This window comes from Schistocerca cancellata, chromosome 7, assembly GCF_023864275.1.
Source record: "Schistocerca cancellata isolate TAMUIC-IGC-003103 chromosome 7, iqSchCanc2.1, whole genome shotgun sequence".
In the NCBI taxonomy this organism is placed as follows: domain Eukaryota; kingdom Metazoa; phylum Arthropoda; class Insecta; order Orthoptera; family Acrididae; genus Schistocerca; species Schistocerca cancellata.
In genome coordinates, this window is record NC_064632.1 from 365429013 (window position 1) to 365448462 (window position 19450).

At 39.9% G+C, this 19450-nt stretch overlaps 1 protein-coding gene across 3 annotated transcripts in view; it reads right to left on the reverse strand.

The window, feature by feature from the left end:
• LOC126092008 (polyphosphoinositide phosphatase) overlaps positions 1 to 19450 on the reverse strand; it is a 178695-nt gene that overhangs the window by 8900 nt on the left and 150345 nt on the right. For all 3 annotated transcript variants that reach the window (XM_049907387.1, XM_049907386.1, XM_049907385.1), the window contains one exon: positions 2483 to 2662. In XM_049907387.1, the coding sequence (XP_049763344.1) occupies positions 2483 to 2662 (180 nt within the window). The remainder of the gene's footprint in view (positions 1 to 2482; positions 2663 to 19450) is intronic.

Consider the following 19450-nt stretch of genomic DNA (forward strand, 5'->3'; position numbering starts at 1 on the left):
TTTGGAAACACAAAATATAGATAGGGAAATAGCAATTAAATAACATTTTTTGCTCAAAATGCATAGTGAAACATCAACATTTGTATGGACTGGCAAGCAAATGGCTTTTGTTATTGACAAATCCAAGTGTAACAGTCCATCCTATTTGTCATTATTAAAATTTTTCTCAAACACACTGAACATCTTTGTTTGACAAACACGTCAAATGAAGCAGGACACAGCCAAATATTTTGACAAACATGCAAAGTTTGATAAATTGTTTGATCATCTAATGGGGCCTTTAGATATATGTTCCCTCAAATAACAATGTAAGAGATGAAGCTCACAATACAGTCCCTGGCATACACCACTAACATATCACACTGCATTAACAACAGTACAGATCTTTCCAACAACATCTGATCTTAGAGCAGTACAGAAAGTTTTGGAATGAAGTGATTATAATCCCACCAATGAAGACAGGGAAAGAATGCACACTATGAGGCATTTATAATGTTCTGCTTAATGGTTCTTGAACAGCTGTTGAATTGCTTTTTAGTATAGGAGGGGCGATAGGAACTAAAATCATATAGACTGCTTTCCCTGATTACTACAGAAGTATAATTTTATTCCTACAACTTGGTTAAGTACAATCACATACAACAGTGTACCAGATGGAATTTCTACAGGCACCCTTAAAATCCTTTTCATAACTTCTAAAAATCTGCCTATCTCAGGGAAGTGTTCTATATAAATACTTCCTTGTTGTGCTTGATTTACTCACCCCCCCCCCCCCCCACCCTCACCACAACCAACAACACTTTGCATGGTCTCTTAATTGTATTTGTGACCAAACCACTAAGAGAAATCCATGCAACCACTTTAAGATTTAGGTTCTCCCACAAAAGAATTTTCACTTTTCATATTGGTTTTTATTTTTCTGAGCAGTGCCTATGAAATAGTGCACATTTATAAATGTAAGATGCCTAAATCTTGTCTTTAACAGTATACATCTGAGTAATAAGACTTGTAGAATCTTAGAGTAAGAGTTCTTAAGCCAGTGAACATGTTTGAATGGACCAGAAGCAGCACTCAGAAGTTCATGGGTCCTTATGGCTACCTTTCTATAACCCCTTTAGTTCAGTTCTACCTTGGTTATGACTACATGCCATATGGACTGATAAGATTTCTCTATTTCAATAACATGGACCACTTTAAAAACAACAGTGACATTCATGATTATAATACCAGAAGAAAGAAAGACTTACACTATCCTCTACTTAAGCTATCTTTGGCACAGAAAAGGGTAAAATATGCTGCTGTAAAACTTTTTGATAAACTACCAGACGAAATAAAATGTCTGACAGACAGCAGTAACAGTTCTGAAAATAAATTTAAATCATACCGCCTTGACAACTCCTTCTATGCCACAGATGAATTTTTGAACAGGATAAATAAATCAATAGCTATAATACATATGTATTTTGTGCCATTTAAGTGCATGGGGTAGGTAACAAAAGTTTTAAGCTTCTTTTTTGTAAAAAAAGAAAAGAAAAAAGAAAACAGCTTCATTCATGTGTGCATTTCTTATGCATTTGACACATTCCACATCATAACGGTTACCATGAGATTGACCAATGGAACCTGTAACTAACTAACTAATTAATGATATGCTTATAATAGAATAATAGAAGGAAACATTCCACGTAGGAAAAATATACCTAAAAACAAAGATGATGTGACTTACCAAATGAAAGTGCTGGCAGGTCGACAGACACACAAATGAACACAAACATACACACAAAATTCAAGCTTTCGCAACAAACTGTTGCCTCATCAGGAAAGAGGGAAGGAGAGGGAAAGACGAAAGGATGTGGGTTTTAAGGGAGAGGGTAAGGAGTCATTTCAGTCCCGGGAGCGGAAAGACTTACCTTAGGGGCAAAAAGGGACGGGTATACACTCGCACACACACACACATATCCATCCACACATATACAGACACGTGTCCGCTCCCGGGACTGGAATGACTCCTTACCCTCTCCCTTAAAACCCACATCCTTTCGTCTTTCCCTCTCCTTCCCTCTTTCCTGATGAGGCAACAGTTTGTTGCGAAAGCTTGAATTTTGTGTGTATGTTTGTGTTCGTTTGTGTGTCTGTCGACCTGCCAGCACTTTCATTTGGTAAGTCACATCATCTTTGTTTTTAGGTATAACTAACTAATTAACTATTTTGGGTGCACTGCAGACTACAAACATCTGACTGGAGACAGTTATTAGCAGGAATAACTCCTATAATGAATCATTGCATCATGGCATAGAAATCATATTTTCAATCTGCAGCAAGAATATACATTTCAGTCCATCAGGAACTTCATACATTTTTTTAAATGGATAGTACATGTACGCTGACCATACACAAGCAATCAGCTAATCGTAGATTAGAGCATAAGAATTAAATATATTAATATCACAGTAAAACAACTTAGCTATGTGCTAGAACTTACCTTTTGTATAGCGCAATATCAGCTTTCTTCGGATTTTCAATTTCCATCCCATAAACTTGTCTCATTGGTGGAAAAAGTGTCTCAAAAGTAATGTAGTCTGATGAACTGTCTTTAGAGGGTGTAGGTTGTGAGTCACTTCGATGCTCTTCTTCTTCTGACTCTTCCGTATCTGATGTTGAGCTGTGTAAAAAGCCAAAATTTCCACAATACAACCACAGTATCATAAAGAGGAACATAACATAGTGGAGAACATATATGTATCAGCGAAAACAAGCACAATGTGTAGAAGTCTAGCAGTATCAGTATAGTATTGGCAATACAATTATCCTTTTTTCATGGGTGTACTGTGGGTCCAAAAAATAGTCAGTTCTTTGAAAGCAGGAATGCAAGAACACATTTCCTTCAAGAACAACAGTTGTTTTGGTTCATTGACTTTTGCCATAAAAGAACCACTACTGAGCAGGATGGTCAATAGTTATGTTAAATAACAGGTGTTGCTGAAGAAAAAATACTTTTAGAACAGTTGATAACAGAAATGGAATTAGTTGATGTTATATGAGAATCTTTTTCTTAAAAAAAGTGCAGTAGATGGATACCTTACAATCCAACACAAATAAAAAATAAACCACTGCTAATAGCACATTCATAATGTTTGTTATACTGTTGCAATACCAATATGAGCAATATAGAAAATGAGGTTAAACTATCATTTAATTGTCGAAATGTTGCTTCTATATACACCAAAGTGCTGCATTAACATCTTTGTTGTAATTTTTTACTATATAAAGACTTAACAAACTAAAGCCTATGCTATATGAAAATGAAAGTTTTGTGGGAATCCAGGATGGAATGTAACAATATTATGAAAAGGAAAGTTGCTACTCACCATGCAGTGGAGCTGCTGAGTCGCAGATTGGCATAACCTTCATGAGTCACTGTCCTCACCCATCCAGCCCCTTTTCTGTTCCCATTCCAGCACTACACTGCCGTCATTCCACCACCACATTGAGTCTTTTTATTTCTCTCCTTTTTCGTTACCTCCCCCCCCCCTCCCCACCTCTCCACTGCTCTCAGTCTAATCTGCAGCACTTCACACTTCACTGCCCACCACACCCATCATACTATCCCTCCCCCTCCCCACTCCAGCCTCCTCCTAACCCCCACCCAGTCGCCACTCCCATCATGCTGTTGCTCACAGTGTGGTTTCAGTTGCCTGAGACTGCAGTTGTGCGTGTGAGTAGCGTTTGTGTGTGTGTGTGTGTGTGTGTGTGTGTGTGTGTGTGTGTGTGTGTGTGCCTATTGTTGACATAGGCCTTAACAGCTGAAACCATAACTGTGAATGCCTATTGTTGACGTAGGCCTTAATGGCCGAAACCATAATTATGAAAGTCTTTTTGTTGTGCATCTCTACTGTAAGGTGAGTAGAAACTTTCCATCTCATAATACTGAAACTTCTGTCGAACATATGCTATAGAAAAAGAATGAATAAATTTAATTATCAGACATTTAAGTAAACTGAAATGATTAAAACAACTTGTTTATTGCACTTGGTTCCTTAGGAGATGTAACAGGAGATTTCTTACAGAACATTACAGGAATCCCATGCAAAATGATAAATAAACTTAACTTTCATATACAGATCTGCTGGGTGACTGAATGAAAATAAACATAATTTTGAAAAAAAAGAAAGAAATAAGACTAATTGTCTCCAGCTAGAAAGATCTAAAGCTGGTGCCTCCAAACTCTTAAGTTGTCCAGATGTGTTATGGCATTTTCCAGCTCACACCACCAATACAATCATGTGGTGGTTTTCCCTCTATCATAGCTCTTGAGTATTGCCTTTTTAGACTGCCTTATCATATGAACAGTCACTGGATCCCCTTTCTTCTCATGATGTTTGTAATCCAATGTCCATCCACCAGAACATAAGACTCCTTCCTTGTTCACTGTCTCCACTCTTCTCCATGTTTAACAGATGAAAATATTTCCCATATTACCCTTCTTTTAATGAAGTCCATCAGTTTTCAGCAAAGTAATGAGATCTGCAGCTGTTTATTAAAGAGAAAATATTCATTGCTGTTCCCAGTCTGAAGTTTCTTGTTCAGTTTCTTAAAAGTGAAGATTTTTACAGTATGGGAACATTAATGTCCACATCTATTCTACTGTAGATGGATGATCCCTTGTTTATAATATCAGGAATTTATGCCTAGCCTCCCTGCTTTCACTTGGAGTCACATTCCACTAACAGTACATTGCCCAGAGGTCACATGTCCACATCCGTTAGGAGAGTGGGACTGGATACGAGAATTGCATTTATGTTGCAGACATATTCTCCAAATATTTATTGCTTCAACATCTCTAACACAAATCAGAGCCTTTGAATCTGTACGAGTCTTAAGCCCCTGTACTGAACTTGGGCAAAAGTAGTAATAGTAGCAGTAGTATTAGTAAAGCGAAAGGAAAATGGAAAGATTAGAAGTGAAGAAAGATGAGAGATGGAAGGAGGGAGGTGACTAAGAAAAAATGTAACTTGTAGAATAAAGATTTCACCTGTTTACTGGTTGTGTGTAGTTATCTAATATACAATACTATCAATTGTTGTTTTTGCTTTTGTTGTTGTTGTTGCGAAACAAGGGATGGGTTAAACCTTCCTTTGAGAAGTCACGAGAAGAACTGCTCCCTCCTCTGTTTTATGGACTGTGTCCCACAGCCTGTTGGTGTGCAATGGAATTCTAGCAGTGGTAGTCCTAGTGAGACTGGAACATTTAGTTGGTACTCTTTCACATCTTCTGATAAACTCTTACAGTTCCAAGTCATTTCTGTCAACATTTTGTAATTTCACCTTTCAAATTCACATTTACCATAAAACTAATCTTCTTTTATCATTGACTTTCAGAATCTATGTTCTAATTGCATATTGAATTGCAGGTTTTGATGCAACATTATGAAATCTTGTTCTTGGCTCTTTCTTCATATTTTTCCCCAAATATCCTTTTATATATTCATTCATTCTATTGTATTTTTGTGTGTTTTTCTCTGAATCTGGGCTGTTGAAGTAAATTGATATTTCAACAGAGAAAACTACCAGATTGTAAGAAAGAAATTCTGGCCTAAACTCACCTTCGGGGGGCAAAATATATAGTACAGCTGACAGCCCCACATAAAAGTAAAAGTTGGACACATAGTATATTTCAGGTCTATAATTCATGTGGGCCCCTCTCATTCTGAGTTCTGAGTGACCTACCCTTTCTTTTAACATTCCAAACTTATCTCTCTCTTCTCCCTGAGGAAGAAATTTCTAGTTCTGAAAGCTATGAAGTAGCTCATATTTACTTTGTTGCCGATCTCATAGGGATAGGAGACTGTGGCTTACTTTTACATGTTCAGCATATGGACTATGGTAACAGAAATTGTATTCAACAGTTCATTACTCCCAGTTAACATAAGTCACTTCCAGCTACTCTGTGTAATAAACGCAAATAGGAGAGAGAATATGAACATTTATTTCCTTCAACGGTATTGGAAGAACTAGTTACTAACCAATAACAACAGAATAATTAATTACTAAATTACAGAATTCATAGAGTATCCACAGTGTAGCAGGGAATAAGTGCAAGGCAGTGCTCCAACTGGCAGGCATATCAACTCCTTGACACAAGGTGGTGATCAGCTGATCACGCACACCAATAGCACAATCTCACACAGTCATCACACCAGGCCCCATGTAGAAGCAGAGCCTCACAGCATCCACCAGGCTTGGCGTCATCTCAGAATCTTGAAGGAAAATTTACATGATGACCAGACCTTGTTTGGCATAGTGGCAGTGGCACTGGAGAGATGGAAGGCAGCCAATCGTTTTCAGACAACAGCTGAGGCAGGTGACATGGCTGGGGAGTAGTGAGTGAATTTCTAAAACAAATGCAGGCTTTACACAGTCAGTGGAAATGGTGTGCCATTTGCCAGTGATTAAAATGTCCAATGTCTTGTCAGAATGGGCCACAACACGGTGGGGGACGCCAGTATAAGGAGGCCTAAGTGCTGGTCTGAAGCCGTCTCTATGGAGCATGCACGTGAGTACTGTTAAGACAACTTCTTGGCACAAATTTTGGTTGTGAGCCATTATGTGATGCTGGCCAGGGCTGGATTTGAGAGATGCACTCCCTCAGCTGCGCTATAAAATCCAGCAAATGTGAATCGTCCCCCATTGAGGCAAGTATATCGACAAATTGTCCAGCTGCAGTGTCTTGCCATAAACCATTTCTGCCAAAGCCACATTGAGCTCTGGCTTTCGCACTGTGTGCAGGCCAAGTAGGACAAATGGTAAGGCTATGGTCTACTTGGAGTCATAACACATGACTGCCGTCTTAAGAGATCTATGCCATCACTTCACCATACCATTGCTGACCGGAGGGTAGCTGGTGGTAGAATGATGGGTTGCACTGTAAAACTTTCTGAGATGCACGAGTAGCTCCAACTTGAACTGGCATCCTTGGTCAGTAGTAATGTATAGTGGATGACCATACCATGCAACCCACTGAGACACAAATGCCACTGCCAGCATCTCTGTGGAGGTGTTGTCCACTGGGATCACTTCTGGCCAACGCATAAATCTGTCTATGATTGTTAGCAAATAGTGTTGCCCATCTGACGGCGGCACATGTCCCATGATGTCAGTGTAAACACTGCAAATTTCTTAGTTGTCTCTGGAAAGTTTATGATGGGCACATGGACATGGCATGAAACTTTACTAAACTGTCAGCCTAGGCATGTGCAACCCCATTGCTCGCAATCCTTCTGTAGCCTATTCCATATGTAATGCACAGAGACAAGTTTAGTGGTTGCCCTGATTCCTGGGTGACACAGGTTGCGAAGGCCATGAAAGACGTGCTTGCAGAGCTCTGCTGGCACATATGGGTGAGTCTTTCGAGTGGTGGTGTCACAGTACAATTGCACATCTTTTCCTGGCACATTTATGAGTTTGAGTTGAAGCCCTGCCTCACTATCTCTGAGTAGGTTGCAGAGCTCCTGATCAGATTGTTGCACACAGTCTCTGTGATGGCACCGGCTCATGATAAGCAGTTATTAACAATGTCATTCATCCCCGAGACATGCTGGAAATCTGTAAAAAATTGTGCTTTAAATTCAAATTGGTTAAACTGTCTCAGCGGGCACTTGTCATTGTTTTGGCAGAAGGCATACTTGAGGGGTTTAAGGTCTGTATATATTGTAAATACTCTCACGTCCAGTTGCACACAGAAATACCTTATCACAGTGTAAATGGCCAACAATTCTTTGTCATACATGATCCAATGTCATTGCACTGGCATTAGCTTAGTTGAGAAAAAGGCAAGGGGTTGCAATGTCTCGTTTATCTAATGTTGGAGTGCAGCCCCAATGACTGCCTGGCTAGCATCCACTACTAGTGCCAAGGGTGCATCTGCCGCTGGATGAGCGAGGAGTGCAGCGTCCGCAATGCCTTTTTGGGAGCTCCAAATGCATCAGTCATTGATGGTGTCCAGTGCAAGAGTGCTTTGCCTTTTGCTTTTGGACTGATCAGTCCAGCTGTGAGTGGCTCCTGCAATTCGGTTGCCTGCAGTAGGTGGCAGCAGTACAAGTTGAGCATGCCAAGAAATCTGTGTAGTTCCTTTGACTTTACCAGATGTGGAGTATTTAATATGGCCCCGACCTTTTCTGGTAAGGTGCATGATCCCACCATTGAAATTTGATGGCCCAAGAAAGTACTTCAGTTTGATCGAACACACACTTAGAAACATTCAGGACGATACTGTGTGCGGCCAGACAGTCGTGTTTCTCCAGTGTTTCTGAAAAGATGAGGATGTCATCCAAGTATGCAAAACAATTCAGTAAGCCTTGTAGCCCTGAGTCTATCAACCACCACCACATTTGTGCCACATTGCTCGAGCTGAAGGCCATAAATAAATTTTCAAACAGGCCAAAAGGTGTTATAATGGCCATTTTAGGAATCTCTTGTTCAGTAGCAGGGACCTGGGTGTACACCTTGGCACCATTAAGCACGCTGAACACTTCTTCTCCACTTAATATGTGACTTTAGTCTTTCAGACATGGCACAGGATAATGGTCAGGGATGGTCCTAGCATTTAAGGCACGGTAATCACTGCATAGCTGTCATGTACCATTCTTCTTGGGTACAAGATGAGGGGTGACAACCATGGACTACTGGACAGGCAAACGATGCCTTCGGCCAGCATGGTATCAAATTCCACTTTCACAATGGTGCATCTGACTGGAACCAGCCATCTAGGCCTACATGGCACCAGGGGGCTTCCTGTGGTGTTGACAGAATGGACAGTATCATGGCATACCTGTTGTGGGGCCCCGGAAGGCCCTGTGAGTGACGGAAACTGGTTGAGTAGTTTGGTGTACTCTCATTCTGCAACCTGGATGACTATAGCATCACAGCCAGCTGTGTGGTATCAGAACCTGCCCACAGACAGCCCAGTAACAGTTTCCAGCAAGTGGGCGTTGGCGACACCCGGGAGCAGGCAGTAGTGCACTAGGAGATCCATCCCGATTATTGGCTCTGCCACATCCACGCCAAGGCACATTGCAGAGGCACATTGAAATCTCAGATCTAGCTCCACATGTTGCATGCCATACATCTGGATGGTGAAGCTGTTAGGCATTGACAGTCTGAAGTTTGTGACTGGTGGCAGTTTTGCAGTTTGTCTCTCAGTAAAATACTCAAGCCCTATCCTTCGCCGAAGAAAAATTTGTGATCAGCCATAAACAGGTGATCATAGGAACAATCTGATGCACAGACTTCTGCCTGGCACTTACGGTTAACACGTATGCATGGCAGATTACATTTATGTGCTTAATCACTGAACCACTGATGATACCCACATATGTTAGATGCTTGAGTGTCATCACGACGAGGCACATTGGATGCATAACAAATCTGCCATCTCCGTTGATACCTATCTGTAACATGGCAGTCAGCAAGAAGTTCACTCAAGTGTTTGCTTATGGTGCTTGTTCAACAGGCCATCATTCACCTGCTGCTCCAGTGCCGTAACTTTTTCTGTCAACTTGTCACAATTGGATTTAACATCCGCCGAAGTACTGTTGAACATTACTGTCCGGTATGATGGCATCCTTTATCAGATCAGCCACAATGTTCAGAGGCATTTCAGTCCGAGATGTGATTGTGGCCTTGACTTGTTCTGGCAGTCTGCTGCTTCATAGTATGTATAGTAGCTTGTCCGGGACGGTGTGCTCGCCAACCTTGCTTCGTAGGTGGTGAAGGTGTTGTGAAGGCTTTTTGATACCTATATCGTACTGGGTGAGGCCTTGTCATAACCTCTCTTCCTGCAAGGTGGACACTCGATGTACGAGTTCAGCTTTCTGTCTGTCTCCGGTGGCGCTGTTATAACATTCTGTACCTCCGCTGCACACTTGTGATCAAGCTGACTAACGATTAGTGCAAATTTGATAGAATCTGTCATTATTCCAAAACACAGAAAACTTGCCTCCACCTGTGCAAACCACAGTGTGGGGTTGCTTGGCCAAAATGGTGGAAGTCATACAGCCAGTCCTGAAGTAACGGGTGTGTCGTTATCCATCAAGTTTCTGTTGTGTGACACAATATCTTCTCTTGTAACCCATATTCTTGGGCGCAATCACATCAGGGTCATCAGTGTTGGTAATCTCATAGGGATACAAGGCCACAGCTTATTTTGATGTGCTCATCATGAGGACTATGGATGGCTGTTATTGCATTCAACAATTTGTTGCTGTGAGTTAACGTAAGTTGCTTTCCAGCTATTCTGTGTAATAAACTCAAACAGGAGAGAGAATATGAATATTTATTTCCTTCAACAGTAGTGGAAGAACTAGTTACTAGTCGAGAACAACAGAATAATTAATCACTAAACCACCGAATTCATAGAGCATCCGCAACACAGCAAGGAATAAGCATCAGGCAGTGCTCCAAGTATCAGGCACACAAACTCCTTGACATTTGGTTGCAATCAGCTGATCGTGCATGCCAAGCATGCAATCTCATGTAGTCACCACAACTTTTATTTGGGTCAATCAACAAAGCTACACATTTTGCCTCCTGAAGGTAAGTATCACCAGAAATTCTGACTCATAATTTATTATAAATTGATATTTCACATCACAAATATCTGAATGAATTTGTCTGTTGTATTGTTTGATCATTTACAATCATTCACACCCTTTTTATGGCATTGGCTTTCATTGTATTTGCTGAAAAATTCACATTGTAGCTTTTGATATCTTGTTTAATTTTGTCGTATATCCTTGGATATGGTTTGTAGAATAAGGTCATTGTACTTCATCATCATTATATGGGATACTATTTACTTATTTTGACCAAATTGGTATTTTTGTTCCCATTCCAGTATGATTGTATTACACAAATGTTATTTCTGTGTGACTGTATCATATAAATGTTAAAAAGTATAAAAGAAAAATCTTTGTTTAGGTCTTTGATTAATTTTTAGGAAATAATTATTAATGATTATGATTGTATTAACCTAAAGAGACTTAATGTCATTTTTTTAAAATGATGTAGCATGTCATATAGTTCTAATATTTTTCGTAATCTTTGTCTGTTGACCTTGTCATATGGTTTTGCATAACTGAAAAAATAACATAAACACAGGAAGATCTTTTCCCCACTTTCTCCAAATTACAAATATTGGCCATCAGTAGATGACTTTCCCTTTCTGAATCCATGTTTTTCTTTCTGCAGTATGTTTTCTTCTGCCAGTTGCAAATGTGATTTAATTATGGTTCATATACTTTGTAGATGATATTCAATTGTGCCATGTCCCTGTTATTTTGAAAATCTTTCTACTGAATTTCTCATATATATCAATGATGTTCAGCATTCTCCATTCATGCTGAATTTGCTCATAGCTCTGAATATAATCTAATAGTTATAGAAATTTCTCTTCCCATTTTAGGATTGCATAGTTTTTGCCTTCAATGTTGATACTATCAACTTCTGAGGGAGATCACAACAGTTTTTAGTTGAACAATGGCCACGGAATTCAGCATTCACCATGGGTAAATTAACTTTATCATCTCAAGTGCTTCCACCACATTTATATTTGTGTAATGCATTGATTGTCTTACAATCTGTGTAATGTGGTTCCTCTCCACTAGTAAACATCTATTTGTAATAACTGATTCACCCTTCATCCAATATAACAAATATTCTGGCCTGACATATTGTTTCACCCTGTCAATTTCTGAAAAATTTAAAATCCAAATCTTTGCACTCCACTCATGTCAACTTTTAATCACTTAACACTGCTCAAAGCTTTATGTTTGCTTGGTTCAAGAATCCGCTCAGAATTTTCAATTACCTTGTTATTTAAACACTATAATTTATCTTGTTTGTTTTTATTTATAATGTTCCCTTAATTTCTCTGTGCAATTGTTTAATCCTTGTTTTTAATTTGGCCCAAGTACCTCATTCATTATTTTCAGACATACTGTTCTGAGAGCGTTCCAATATTGTTCTCCATCATTTGTTTGGTTTCTTATGCTGCTATCTAATCTTCCTCTGAAAATATCCCTAAAATTTACTGTTTCAAATGTTGTATCTTACATTTACCCCTTTCATTCTTTTATTTGACATATACCATTTTTAATATGTATCTTGGTTAATTAAATTTTAGCTATATCAAATCAGAGACCATTCGTACAATTTCTCTCTTTTCTTCTTCTCTAGCTGATGCATATATTGACAATACTATGAAAAGATTGCTACTTACCATATAGAGGGGATATTCAGTCACAGACAGACTCAACGAAAAGACTGCCACAAGCTTTCGGCTGAATGGCGGGATTTCAAACATCTGAAGAAACCTTGACTTCAGTTATATACTTTTTTTTTGGAATCATATTTCTAAAAATATTTATGAAGTTCAGTGTATTGTTTGAGTAAAAGTTATACCTACTTATTACAGTAGTATAAGTATACTATGCCAGCACTCTATAGGAATGTTGTTTACTTCTCTTTTTCTATGCCCCAGTATGCAGCAGCAGAATTGTATCACCTTCCACTGAAATTGTGATTGATGGGTTTATTCAGGAAACAATTTGAGCATTCTGAGAGTTGAAAATATTTATTGCATTTCTGGTGGGGCTTTATGGTATATAGAGCAGATAAGGAATCTTGAATACATCTTGGGATGACATGTAGTCCTGTACCATGCACAATAGATGTTCTTTGTCAAAAGTTCTGATATGACAACTGGGAAAAACAGTGGTACTAGTGAGCAGTTTGTCACAGTTTGGACTCTTTTACAAACATAACACTAACATAAGTCTGAAAGACACTTAAAGACAGTTTTAATAATAAAGTCAGAGAGGAATAATTCTTTTACTATACAGTGGTTCCGTGGTTAAAATGAGGCTGGCTATTATGGGGACCTGAGTTATTGTCAAGTTGGCTCTAAAGAATTTGCTTAACAACTGAATTTAACATCATCAATCAATTTTCCAATTCTGGGTGTTGAGAAATTCCAGGTTGAGGGTCTGTGCACCATTTAGCTCAAACAAATAGTGTAAAATCCTACTAAAATTTAAACCTAGATATAATTATATTAAGATTACAAACAGTTTTAATAACATCCTTCTGTGTTTTATTGTAGTTAAAAACACCTACAGAATCCAACAACCATATTACAAATAGAATCATTAATTTATAGTACAACACTGAAGCTATAAAATTTATGTACATAGCTGAGTGGCCAGTGTGTGTGTGTGTCTTTTCAGTGCTCTTATCTTGTGCATACTGTTTTGTGCAACATGACAGGACCTTGTGCCCTAAGTGCTAGATGACTAGCAACAACTGTAGAAGGAAAATACATATAGCACCTGTATGTAGTTCCCAACCTCCTCCCACAGACAAGAAATGGATGTTAATTGTGTGTCTCCAATGTTTATGAATCATAACAAACACTTTATCAAATTGCAAATGATGGGCAATGAGTTCAGACTACAAGTGGATGTGGGTGCTGCCGTGACTTTACTGAATTCACAATCTTATGTGGGTTTGGTATCTTCAGCATTGTATCCTGTTACTCAACATTTGGCAAGTTACAATAAGCAGCATAATCAAATTTTGGGGCAATTTACAGCTCCCCCTATGCATAAATATGTGGTTTGTTCCCTGCCAAAACACACAACTGCGCACGGCTGCCCTACCCTCTCTCCACCTTGTCCCTGCGCACTCCCCAGCAGCACTTCACTGTCCCCCACCCCTACCCTACTATCCCTCCCTCTCCCCGCCCCAGCCTCCTCCTTACCCCCCACCCAGTCACCACTCCCATCATGTACTGGTGATGCTGGTTGCAGTGTAGCTTCAGTTACCTGAGACTACAGTCGTGTGTGTGTGTGTGTGTGTGTGTGTGTGTGTGTGTGTGTGTGTGTGTGTGTGTGTGTGTGTGTGTCATGAGCAGTTAAATTCTCTGTGTTCTGTGTTCTCGTCTCTTTTCTTGGGTAGGTTAGGTTGTGCCCTTAATTTTGAGGCCCACATTATCCTGGAACCTACAGTGCAGCCATGCTTTTTCCATGCATGCACTATTCCTGTGACTTTGCGTGATCAAGTGAAATCGGAATTGTACTGGCTGCCATTGTTGGGGGTCAAACATTAAGCGAGTGGTCTACCCCCACCATGACTGTTAAAAAAAGAACAGCAGCGAAACCTCTATTTTGTGTTCAACCAGAAAAAAATAAAAAATTGATGAACATGGTGAATTAAACTGAAAACTGTGAAGTATGATGAAAGGCATTGGAATGTAACATGCTGGTGTGTTTTTCCCTTCTTTAGTGAATGGTAGTTTAATTGGGCGAAGTAGACTTCAAATCACTTACACTTTAAGATTGAAACATGTTTTCAAAATATATTTCTGGTTACTTATGTGGACACCACTTGGAAACATCTTTCAAAACATGGAAACTTCTATTCATAGCTGTGTCAGTACAGATCAAAAGAAACAATGTTTCAGGCGAGTTATCACATGTCACCACTGCACGGCTTAAGTGTATGTTTATATGTCTTATTGTGTCATCTGTTGTCAAGAGGTAGATAGGTGTTTTGATTTCTCTTGCCACATCATCAAGTTTTTCCGGGGAACAAAAAAAATAAATAAATAAAATAAAAATATGTGGTGGACGAGACAGCAGATTGTTGAGTTGCTACTGTTGTATCAGGCTAACAGCTGCTTGTGGACTATATGAAGCAATCAGTACAAGAACAGCAATAAAACAAGGTGCTCTGCAGAAGACTGCTGCTACATTTGGTAGAATATTGAAAAAGATTGCACAGAAAACACAATAAGATTGTGTGTCATAGTTTTCTTCAAAACGTGAAATAAATACTCAAGGCTCTAGAATGAATCTCACTTTGACAAAAAACTAAGACTAATGGTATGTCTGACTGTAACTGCTTTCCTGAAATTTCTGTCTCTCTTTTTTATTTTTTATTTTTTTAAGAAACGGTGATACCATATTTGCCAGAAATTCAACATTGCTAGATGATATCCAAGTCAAATTACAGAAACTGGAGCTCTCCCATACTCAGTCCCTATATGTAGCAAGTTTTTCCCACCAGTTGTTCTGTAGTAAGTTTTCGCTCACCAAAGATGACGACTTACATGCAAACCAACAAATCTATTTCTTCCAGCAATTAATCCAATTTTATCAAACATTACCAAATACTATACAAACACTCCATAAAAATAAAATTGTAGTTTTAAAACTAATTACAAAATTCTTTCATAAATACAACCTTATTCTGTAAAACTATGGAACACTGAGAGATGCTTCAGGCCACAAGTCATGATGTATAAAAAAAGAATGAACGATGACGAAGTATTTCATTGTGTTTGTATGAACCTTCGAGTATTAATAATGCAGCTCATATATTACAGTTTCCTTGTCTCTAGACATCGGCAGACAGTATGAAAACAATGCAATGAACAGCATTGCAGACAATGCAAATACACTGAGACATGTTTACTGCCAGTATGGGCAGACAAGAAACAAAGTTGTAAACAGATGTGGTATATAATAGAAAAAAATGTTTTCAACAGACATGTTTCCAGTGGCCGTGTGGACACAGCTTCACACTACTTTTTGCAGTTGTGATGCCACTAGTGGGCTTTTGACTATCAACTTTTGCCAGCACTTGTGAATGACCCTGTGTGAACTGTGTGCATTCTGATTATTTATTTCCTTATTACAGCATGAAACATGTGCACAGTGCCATTTCAAAGCAAAAGTGCGTTGAAAATATATCACAAATACCTCACACTTATCATTAAATGTCGACTAATAAAGCATCAATGATGTAAGGCTTCAACAGATCTTATGATAACTAATACACAATACAAATTACAGTCGAGAAACCTGTAGTGTAATGGATAATGTCACACTGACTTAGAGGTTATGGGATTGCAGCTCCCTCCATGCCAATATATTTTTTAAACTTAGCATCATCACATTCATTATGATTGTAATACAATATGTTCTGCAATATTTGATGATGATAAACATTTCTGTCTGGTCAGAGGATGAGGGATGAAATAAATATTTTCCTGTTTATTTACAAATGTGTGGGGGTTCCTGAGAGTGTGGTTAGACAGAAACCTAAGAGGACACCTTACATTCCTGCGAGTGAAATGAACAGCATGTTCTTTCTTGTCACAAGTATTTTGCATGTTGCACAACCACAAACATATCCTCCTAAAGAGTTAATGCTACAATTGAGATTCTCCTGTCACTAACATAGCCATAAACATCAATTTGACACTATAGTGATTGACAAATCAATAGCCTCGTTCCTGGTTGCCTTGACGGTGCCACCACATTATGATTACATCAGTTCCTGTAAAAAATTTTGTGAAATGTACTCCACTCATGATCATTGCATGATGAAGCTAAACATTACAAGTTGTGCTGGCAACCTGATAGTGGATTATGTCAGCATTTCCTCTCTCATTCCTCCCCTCTTCAAAACAGTCTAGAATATTCCCTTAACTCTGTCATCATTCATCATGCAAACAGTCTGTCTACTGTGCCACTTATAACTAAGTCAAATGTCAATAGGAATTCAAGCGAGATGTCAAGTACGAACATAGAATCAAGTAAATCATACTCATAAGCACTGTTCTTACGGGTTTTTCAGAGGGGCTATGAATTTATGGTGTAGAATCAAGGCTGAGGCTATCATTCAGGCCCCCTCCGAAGTTTTGTCTATTGAAGGACTGCTTTAAACACTTGTGTTGGGTAAAAGTCCACATTTTGTGTCTCACACCTTCCACAATTTCTGCACCTGTCAAGGCATGTGTCACATGATTGTTCCTCCTTTTCATGCCCAATCTAATGGCAAGATGGAACATCACGTCCGCACATCCAAGGTTCAAATTAAGAAGTATGTTGTGAGCTTCTCCATGGACAACACCTAGACATGTTTATTGAGTTTCTACAGGTTTACACCAGTGGGGGACTGGAGACTGGCTGAGACATGCAATGGTCACCAGTCACATACTCTCCTGCGTCTCCTCAAACTGCCCCATCAATATCCGTCACCCTGGCAGCCAGAGTAGTTCATTCCTGCTGGTGCCGCAATCTGGGCTTGCGTATTTGGCCATCAACTGTAGTGGATGGTCTACAGCTGCCACATCTGTATGGTGCACAAATGCATCCTCACACCACAGCAAGGGCTGTGAGTCTGCCGCCACCATCTCCACCTCCTACCCCAGCACCTGTCCTGGCCTCACTGGGCATCCCTGCTGTGGGGTGGATCTATTCTCCATGTGGATGCCGCCGCCTTCTGCTTCTCCTCCAGGGATCAGCCCCCGGTGACTGCTGCCAGGCCTTGCTACAATTCTTCGCTGCCAGCAGCGATTCCACTGACAGCTGGGCCAGCACCTTCATTTCCTTCAGCACCAGCATCCTCAACAAAGTGGCCAGCACTTTCACCGTCAGCAAAGTGCTAACACATCAAGGGACCAGACTACACCTACATCTACATCCATACTCCGCAAGCCACCTGACGGTGTGTGGCGGAGGGTACCCTGAGTACCTCTATCGGTTCTCCCTTCTATTCCTGTTTCCTATTGTTCGTGGAAAGAAGGATTGTCGGTATGCTTCTGTGTGGGCTCTAAGCTCTCTGATTTTATCCTCATGGTCTCTTTGCGAGATATACGTAGGAGGGAGCAATATACTGCTTGACTCTTCGGTGAAGGTATGTTCTCGAAACTTTAACAAAAGCCAGTACCGAGCTACTGAGCATCTCTCCTGCAGAGTCTTCCACTGGAGTTTATCTGTCATCTCCGTAACACTTTCACGATTACTAAATGATCCTGTAACGAAGTGCGCTGCTCTCCATTGGATCTTCTCTATCTCTTCTATCAACCCTATCTGGTACGGATCCCACACTGCTGAGCAGTATTCAAGCAGTGGGCCAACAAGCGTACTGTAACCTACTTCCTTTGTTTTCGGATTGCATTTCCTTAGGATTCTTCCAATGAATCTCAGCCTGGTATCTGCTTTACCAACGATCAACTTTATATGATCATTCCATTTTAAATCACTCCTAATGCGTACTCCCAGATAATTTATGGAATTAACTGCTTCCAGTTGCTGACCTGCTAATTTGTAGCTAAATGATAAGGGATCTATCTTTCTATGTATTCGCAGCACATTACACTTGTCTACATTGAGATTCAATTGCCATTCCCTGCACCATGCGTCAATTCGCTGCAGATCCTCCTGCATTTCAGTACAATTTTCCATTGTTACAACCTCTTGATATACCACAGCATCACCTGCAAAAAGCCTCAGTGAACTTCCGATGTCATCCACCAGGTCATTTATGTATATTGTGAATAGCAACGGTCCTATGACACTCCCCTGCGGCACATCTGAAATCACTCTTACTTCGGAAGACTTCTCTCCATTGAGAATGACATGCTGCGTTCTGTTATCTAGGAACTCCTCAATCCAATCACACAATTGGTCTGATAGTCCATATGCTCTTACTTTGTTCATTAAACGACTGTGGGGAACTGTATCGAACGCCTTGCGGAAGTCAAGAAACATGGCATCTACCTGTGAACCCGTGTCTATGGCCCTCTGAGTCTTGTGGACAAATAGCGCGAGCTGGGTTTCACACGACCGTCTTTTTCAAAACCCATGCTGATTCCTATAGAGTAGATTTCTAGTCTCCAGAAAAGTCATTATACTTGAACATAATACGTGTTCCAAAATTCTACAACTGATCGACATTAGAGATATAGGTCTATAGTTCTGCACATCTGTTCAACGTCCCTTCTTGAAAACGGGGATGACCTGTGCCCTTTTCCAATCCTTTGGAATGCTACGCTCTTCTAGAGACCTACGGTACACCGCTGCAAGAAGGGGGGCAAGTTCCTTCGCGTACTCTGTGTAAAATCGAACTGATATCCCATCAGGTCCAGCGGCATTTCCTCTTTTGAGCGATTTTAATTGTTTCTCTATCCCTCTGTCGTCTATTTTGATATCTACCATTTTGTCATCTGTGCGACAATCTAGAGAAGGAACTACAGTGCAGTCTTCCTCTGTGAAACAGCTTTGGAAAAAGGCATTTAGTATTTCGGCCTTTAGTCTGTCATCCTCTGTTTTAGTACCATTTTGGTCACAGAGTGTCTGGACATTTTGTTTTGATCCACCTACCGCTTTGACATAAGACCAAAATTTCTTAGGATTTTCTGCCAAGTCAGTACATAGAACTTTACTTTCAAATTCACTGAACGCCTCTCGCATAGCCCTCCTCACACTACATTTCGCTTCATGTAATTTTTGTTTGTCTGCAAGGCTTTTATGTTTGCTGTGAAGTTCGCTTAGCTTCCGCAGCAGTTTTCTAACTCGGTTGTTGTATCACGGTGGCTCTTTTCCATC